Source organism: Diadema antillarum, unplaced genomic scaffold (assembly GCF_040938485.1).
Source record: "Diadema antillarum isolate AM-2024a unplaced genomic scaffold, OU_Dant_1.0 scf00000003, whole genome shotgun sequence".
In the NCBI taxonomy this organism is placed as follows: domain Eukaryota; kingdom Metazoa; phylum Echinodermata; class Echinoidea; order Diadematoida; family Diadematidae; genus Diadema; species Diadema antillarum.
This window is the reverse complement of record NW_027270892.1, coordinates 1298296-1307118: the sequence shown is the minus strand read 5'-3', so window position 1 is coordinate 1307118 and position 8823 is coordinate 1298296. Positions and strand designations below refer to the sequence as shown.

At 41.0% G+C, this 8823-nt stretch overlaps 1 protein-coding gene across 1 annotated transcript; it reads right to left on the bottom strand.

The window, feature by feature from the left end:
- LOC139738161 (lengsin-like) lies at positions 1-3649 on the bottom strand. Its single transcript, XM_071648855.1, has 2 exons — positions 3620-3649; positions 1-1386 (listed from the first exon to the last, which is right to left on the bottom strand). Exon 2 carries the CDS (start codon positions 1345-1347, stop codon positions 1-3), a length of 1347 nt encoding a protein of 448 aa, XP_071504956.1. The 5' UTR covers positions 1348-1386; positions 3620-3649.
- Between the last annotated feature and the right edge of the window lie 5174 nt (positions 3650-8823).

Sequence of the window (8823 nt, the reverse complement as noted above, 5' to 3'; positions counted from 1 at the left end):
TTACATCATAAAGAAGAGAAATTCTCTTTCCCATTCCTCCAGTCTGCCTTTCTCTATTGCTTCTTTCTCTAGCTTCATCTCGTGCCTTTTGGCGGCAACAAAACACTTGATGAACTCTTCTCCCAGTGCTGATGTGATCACTTCATCAGCCAGCAGAGCTTCCACAGCCTCCTCCATGTTGTCTGGCAGTGCTGGTGTCAGTGGTGGAACGTATTCGTCATCATAAGCACTGCTCGCCCCGTCTATTCCTTTGGGTAAGGGTAGCTTATTGACGATTCCGTCCAGTCCTGCTGCAATTGTGGCCGCCATACTTATATAGGGATTGCATCCAGACGCACCAAGTCGATTTTCGATGTATGTGCCTTTGTCTCCCTGGATCTTGACTCGGATGGCGCAGGTGCGGTTGTCTGGACCCCAGGTAACGTTATAGGGGGCAAAGGAATGACGCTTGAATCTTTTCAAGCAGTTGACTGTAGGTGCCATCAAAACTGATATAGCCCTTGCGTGAGCCAGGAGCCCTGCTACCCAGTACTCTCCAATTTTTGACAGGCCAGTTGAACTCGAAGCATCATACAGCTTGGAGACCTTTCCTGCTGCATCCCACAAAGAATGGCAGTAATGCGCAGAACTACCGTGCTCCTGAGGCCACGGTTTACTCATGAAACTAGCTACATAGCCATGCTTCAACGCTATTTCCTTGATGCCTAGTTTATATGTGTAAGCTGTATCGGCCGCCTTTATCCCAAACTCTGGTCTGTAGGTGACCTCCATGTGACCTGCACACGTCTCGAACGTGACGCACTCGACGTCGACCCCTGCTTTGGGCAGGTCAACCACGATCTGTTGGATAAAGTCCTCATCTGCAGAGAGGCGAAGCGAGGAGAACGCGTACGATTCGTGATCGATGGGCTCCATGGTATCTGCCTTCACCGCGTAAAACTCATGTTCATGTGCAGACCACAGGGAAAGATCATAGTCAGCTAAGCGATCAAGCTGACGCCTTGCAACAACTCGTGGGTATATAGGAACTTTTTTTCCGTTCATCTCACCCTCCACCAACACACGAGCTGTATTTTTCATCCAAGGTAGAATCGCGAACGTGTCCAAGTCGGGAAACACCCGACAGTCTTCGTAATGAATTTCTTCTCCATAGCCACTATTTTCGAAGGGATATCCCCTTGGGTCAAATATGAGTAAACCCTTGGAGAAGTTAACACCATGCTCCGCCGACGTCTTGAAATGTTTGAGGGGAACAGCGCGACACTGTGATATACCATACATATCAATTTGCTCGAAGCGTACAAGAGTAATGTTGTTCTTTTCGAGAAGATTCAAAATGTCATCCATCGTGATAAGGTGTCTCCTTTCCGTTTTCCACCTCAGATACTGAAAGATTGAATAGCAATAAAATATGTCTTTATAGTAACATGATTATCGGCTGAAATATATAGGCGAATACATCTCTTCTTTTTAAACGTGCATAACGGCAAGATGTTTTTTAATGTGGTCAAGCCAGAAAAAAGAATAACTAAAAGAAAAAAAACTGGAATATCCAAGTTAGATATTTGCAAGACTATTTCCAAGAATCATCTTTTAAAATGAAAAATATACCAGAAACATTTACATTGAATAATTCCATGACATTTGATCTTGCGACAATCGCTCCAATGAAGTATCTGCATCCCTTACCCTAACCCTAGCATCTAAACCAAACAGAAATTCTACTCACTTTATCCTAACCCTAATCCTAATCCTCACTTCAAACTAAACCTAAAATCCCATCACAACCCTAACCCTAACCCTAACACTAACCCTAAGTCCTTGAGGAAAATGAGACCGGAGCAATAATTGTTGCAAGAGCAAATGTCACGTCACCCATGAAATTCCTGTTGATTCCAAAGCTGTTCAGGGACTTAAAATATGAACACATGTGATTTAATGTGTTTAGATTTATATCTCTTTTGCGTTTGTTTTGAATCAACAAATGAATTTCTTTTTCCAAAGGAAGTGATGTAGAGTAATGAAAATATCAACGTAGGGCCTGTACAGTGAACCATTGCATACGCTGTAGAAGAAAGAAAGATGCAGTGTAATGATAAACGGTTGAGCGGCCTTGCTCTGTTTCACCCTAATGGGAAGTGCTGTTCCGCAATCTACTTTTGCCCCTTTCATTACCTTTGGCACATTGTGTGTGTGCGTGTGTGTGTGTGTGTGTGTGTGTACAAGGTCAAGTGCATTCTAAAGGTTATGATCTTGTATGGGTTAATGCCTGTATTTCAAGTTTTCGTTTCATGCAATAATGTCAACCAATATCATTCAAATGCATCCAGTTTTTGTGTGTAGTTATACCTTTGGATACAATTGTGACAATATTTATGGAGAAAACGTAGTCTGAGCCATTTCTAGTGTAAAAATTAGTGCATGGAGAAGCGTCTTCCGTCGTATTGTCGATTTTTTGTTTTTTGTTTTTTTTGGGGGGGGGGGTGGTGGTGGTTAAATTGTGTCTGTAACCCATTTTCATAGCCACGTGACAGCAGTGTCGAGGAAACGTGAGGTTGATCGGAAGTCCGTGTCCGTTACCGCTATCACTATCGTTTCTGATGTCACTATACATTTCGTCATTGTTAAGACTGTCGAAAATCTGTTCTTGTACTTTTCCAAGAGGTAGGGTAGTGTAGTGGCACATGATATCATATATATATATATATATATATATATATATATATATATATGTGTGTACCCTTATGGAACGAACACACGATCACACAGAGTGGTTTATATGGAAATGTCCCAATTTCACATAGTTACAATATGAAATTGGGACATTTCCACACAAATCACACTGTGTGACCATGTGTTTGTTCCATAAGGGTATATACACCTGTACATATATATATATATATATATATATATATATAGCAATAATAGTGTCACAACAGTGGAATGCATTAAATGCCAATCTTGATTTTAATGAATAATCCGAATTTTCGAGGATCCTTCCTCTTCAGGAATGACAGTGCGAATTTTCACAGTGTCATCCCTGATGAAGAGGAAGGATCCTCGAAATTTCGGATTAATCATTAAAATCAAGATTGGCGTTTAATGCATTCCGCTGTTGTGACATAATTGTTGCTATTTCTAGTACTGCCAATACGCGGAGCAACTACAATAATATGTACATATACAGTTGTACAGCACTAACCGGTAATAGTTGTTGCATTCAATACGTCTGTTATATTGTAGGCGGAAAGAAGCTGATAATTACCTACCACGGGGTTCCAAGACGACATTTTCTCATTTGCCTCATGCATGTGAACCAGAACCCCATTATTACAAGGCTATCACCATCTCTCTCCACACACACACGACATACATGTACGTGTATCGCTATCAATAGCCATTGTACCTCAGCCATTGCCTCGCAGCTGAGACGTTCTACAGTTGCGCCTTCCAAGTGCAAGGCTATATTACTTGTGAGTAACCGACGATACCGGTGTGCTCAATGCAACAAACTGTTTGATTCCAAATCCATACAAAATACCTCCCATCGTTTGTTAAGCATACATTATTATCATTTTAAACCAGCAATAGAGGAGTCTGGAAAGCGATTCAAACTCACCTGCTTTTCGCAATTTTGTACACATACACATTCCCCTGCACGCCAGAAATGCAGCGTGCGAAGCGAGAAACGAACCGGTGGCAAGATTTGTTTGTGCTATTTTTAAATGACACTTGACCTTTGGACTAAACGCTCGAGGAGATTCGCTTTCCCTCTCTGTGACCTCTGTTAAAGCTGTCCAAAACTATGACGGAGAAAAAAATATGACGTTAATTGTTAACTTGTCAATGTTATTGACGAAGTGATAAAGGGGATTATTTATGAGGATTATTAAATCTTCTTAAAAGCAGTTCCTTTGGTAATGACGTTCAGATCAAGGTTCGATTGAAAGCGTAGGATAGTTTCTTTTTTTTTTTTCATTTGACCTATTGATAGCCAGAAGAATATAGATTTGTGTGTATAGGACGTATACATTTGAATTTGGTGAGACGTGGGAAGGATAGTTAGTGTGCTGATATTTGTACATACTAGTATATATCTTTATAATGGATATACATTTCTATGCAACGCATTATCCACTTTTTTATGCAACTATTCCAAATATTGCACCTAAAAGTGTGTACCAGATTATCAAATTGCAATTATACTTTTGTCACTTTGTTTTGAGATGTAATATAATGGAGAGTTTGATTCTTTAGGTCATTTCTGTTTATGAGCTTCCCTATCCGCATCAATTACCAAGAGTTTGATGATAATTGAAGGTACATGTATTTATGATTCAATTCAATTCAGTTCATTTCAATCTATTTTCATATTTATCAATGAAGGAATCTACATCAAATGTAACAAAGTAAAGTGAAACACAATAGGCTATCCGGCTTGGATGCACAATGAATTACACAATTAAACATAAAGAATATGGCGGTCAATCTTTATAAGTTTGGCTCTATGTATGAATGCTAAAGAAATAAGATGGAAACTACTTTGAAGCAAGCTTGTCAAGCGTAGGTTCAAATTCTGAACCGAGTGTACAGATCGAGATAAGGAGCGCGGATGAAAACAGATTATATTATGACCAAAATATAGAAAACCAAAACAAAAGACAAAAATACCCGGGGATATAGCAAATTGTTCTCAAATACAGATAGGGAAAACAAACAAACCACATGCTTCCGACGTATGAACAATAATTTGTTTAACGGTGTTTGAACAATTAGAAAACTCGACATTTGGGTCCTCAAAAGAGACGATGGAAGTCTTGGTAAGGGAAACATATAAATGTACTAACAATTCACGAATGATTTACAAGCCAGTATAGCAATGAAGTGAGTACAACAAAGCCAGCTGTTAAAGCTCCCCGACATCTTTAGAGTAGGAATGAGAATGCTGGTATATTGAGGAATTTAAAGACAGTGACGCTCAACTGAATTGCATGACAACAACCAAGCACAACAGCAAAACGTTCATAAACATGAAAGAAAGGAATTTCAATGAACTTACGCGCTGTAATTATTCAATAAGTACTGTCTTAATTTGTATTTAAAGGCTGACAATGATAAACAACCAGCGATTTCTACGAGGAGATCGTTCCAGTATTTCGGCCCTTTATACATAATTGGGTTTTTTTTCGCAAAAATGGTTAGGGTACGTGGAAGGTATTGCCCTTTACCACTCAGTCTGCCCATGCTCAAAAGGCATGAAAAGTCTCTCACACAGCATAAAAGAAAGAAATTAAGAAAAGAAAGAAAGACGGAATTGTAGTCATCACCTAATGAAATGCTATATGAAATAGGTGTGTTCTCAGGAGATATAGTACGAATGTTTAAAAGAAGCTTGTTCCAGAGAGAGGATCCTGTGTGAACAAAAGACCTGTCACCCAACATGGTTTTTGTTTTTGGAACTGATGAGGCCAGTATCATGCAAATTTATACATATGCGCCGTGTGTGTGTGTCTGTCTGTCTGTCTGCTTATGTGTGTATGTGATTTTGACAAATCAAATTATGTTACAACTTCTGCTACCTGCTCCACAGTACAATAGTACTGTTGTATCCAAGTGTAAGTGGTAAAAGGAGAAGAGAAATGATGGATGAATGAGTTTCGAGATAATAAACACGAGGAAACTGGTATGTAGATTACATATACCACGTGACATCTTATTGTCCTCGACTTTTGCAGAGAAACAATGTTTCATCATAATCACAACAGAACTTTGTAAGCCAACTATTTGCTGACTTCATCCATATTACTGCATCAAGCAAAAAGGAATATGAAATTATGCTCAGAATTTTTAAACTCTGACAACCTGCCTGAACACACCATGCCCTTATTGTTATGTTATGCGTGGGGTGAGAAATGACATATTACTGATGATAGTCAAATTTTGGTTGATCAATATCACCAGTTACTAGGAGCAACATCTAAAACAGAATATGAAGTGTTTCGTTTGACCATTCTTTTGTTTTAAATGAAATAAAAACTTCATTTCGTTTCACTGACGAGAAACTCAATATGGGATACCAATTAACTTCAAGATCACACGATTAGTACCCATGTAAGTGAGGTCACCGAACATTATTCTCATACTTCTATCTCCTTGCACATGTGGAATTGAACAAGAAGGGTTTGCACGAAGCAAGTGTTTTGGTGTTTTATCAGTGTAGTTTCTACAACATTAACATTGCCAAGGCGTTGAGCGATTTATTCAAGCGACATGTACTTATGTATACAAAACAGATAGATCAAGGAGGAAGGCCATCCAGTGTTTTTCTCTTGCTTTACACATTTATATATATATATATATATATATATATATATATATATATATATATATATAGGTTTATACATACATACAAAAGAAACTTAAAATTAATGGGGTGAAATCATGTTATGCCTATTACCAATATATTTCATATGTCAGTAGCTTATTACTTCAGTTTCATGATTTGGAAACAAATGAACTTCAAATCGATAACCACTGCACTAATGGTATCTTGTAAATATTTCGGGCGACGGGCGCATTACACGGATGATGTCTCTGTAACCAACGGAGAATCACCGATAAAACACTAATGAAAGATGACTACCAAAATCCAACCAAATAAATGCACTATATATCTCAAAGGTCTCAAGAATGCATAAGTTATATACATCAGCCAGGTTTGGTTTCAGCATCTTCGAAATAGGCTACACCCATAAATGTATCTTCATTCTCATGACCTGGCGGGGAGCGTTTTTTTTTTAAAGACGGCACAGATTGGGGCATGGCGCGTGTTAAACCTATGGGAAAAACGTTGGGTTATGGTTTTTGGTTATGGTTATGGTTAGGGTTAGGGTTAGGGTTGGGGTTAGGGTTAGGGTTAGGGTTAGGGTTAGGGTTAGGGTTTGATGGTTAGGGTTAGGATTAGGATTAGGGTTAGGTTTAGGGATAGGGTCCCCGATAGATTTTTAGTTTCCCCAATCTGCGCCGTCTAAAAACAAGAGACCCGCGGGTCTAGCGCTCACCTGAGTATCGCAAGTTCACCTTTCACGCAGTCACTAATCTAAATTATTCACAGCTCTACCAAAATTTGACCAGGCACTCTCAAGTAGAAGATGAAAATGTACAATAAGGTCCCATTTTTTTAAAGATTCCTTAATTTGGGGGGATTGGGGCCCCCTGGGGCCCTCTGGGTGGGGCATGGTGCTCATTTTGATAAATTGTGATCCTGATCCCCTAGGGATGCTACTTGCCAAGTTTGACGAAAATCCATCATGAGGTTTTCAGGAAGAAGATGAAAATGTACAATTCAGGCCCCCATTTGGACCTTCCCAACCACCCCCCCCCCCCCTCCCCGAGGGGCACCCCTGGATCTCCTATGAACAAACTTGAAACTACAGTCATTAATGTACTCACTCATAGTATTATCTTAGCTCTATAACTTCTGATACTAGAGAAGATTTTAAAAGATTCCTTCATTTTGGGGGTGTGGGTCCCCCGGGGGCCCCCTGGGTGGGGCATGGTGCCCATTTTTACAAATTGAGATCCTAACCCCTTAGGGATGCTACCTGCCAAGTTTGGTGAAAATGGGTCATGGGGTTCTCAAGAAGATAAAAATGTACAATTTAGGCCCCATTAGGATCCCTCCTCACCCCCCTCCCCTGGGTCCCAAGGGGGGCACCCCTGATTCTGCCATGAACAAACTTGAAACTACAGTCATTAATGTACAAACTCATAGTATTAACTTAGCTCTATCACTTATGGTTCTAGAGAAGAAGATTTTTACAGATTCCTTAATTTTTGGGGGGTTTGGGCCCCCTGGGGCCCCCTGGGTGGGGCATGGTGCCCATTTTAACAAATTGGGTTCCTAACCCCCTAGGGATGCTACCTGCCAAGTTTGGTGAAAATGGGTCATGGGATTCTTAAGAAGAAGATGAAAATGTACAATATAGGCCCCATTAGAACCCCTCCCCACCCCCCTCCCCTGGGTCCCAAGGGGGGCACCCCTGATTCTGCCATGAACAAACTTGAAACTACAGTCATCAATGTACTAACTCATAGTATTAACTTAGCTCTATCACTTCTGGTTCTAGAGAAGAAGATTTTTACAGATTCCTTAATTTTGGGGGGTTTGGGCCCCCTGGGGCCCCCTGGGTGGGGCATGGTGCCCATTTTAACAAATTGGGTTCCTAACCCCCTAGGGATGCTACCTGCCAAGTTTGGTGAAAATGGGTCATGGGATTCTTAAGAAGAAGATGAAAATGTACAATATAGGCCCCATTAGAACCCCTCCCCACCCCCCTCCCCTGGGTCCCAAGGGGGGCACCCCTGATTCTGCCATGAACAAACTTGAAACTACAGTCATCAATGTACTAACTCATAGTATTAACTTAGCTCTATCACTTCTGGTTCTAGAGAAGAAGATTTTTACAGATTCCTTAATTTTGGGGGGTTTGGGCCCCCCTGGGGGCCCCCTGGGTGGGGCATGGTGCCCATTTTAACAAATTGAGTTCCTAACCCCCTAGGGATGCTACCTGCCAAGTTTGATGAAAATCGGTCTTGGGGTTTTCAAGAAGAAGATGAAAATGTAAAAAGTTTACGCACGACGCACGACGGACGACGGACGACGGACGACGGACGACGGACGACGGACGACGGACGACGCACGACGCACGACGCACGACGCACGACGGACGCCGGACGAAGGGCGATCGCAATAGCTCACTTGAGCCTTTGGCTCAGGTGAGCTAAAAACACGCTGGCGGGGAACCAGGCGGGGTGCTCTGA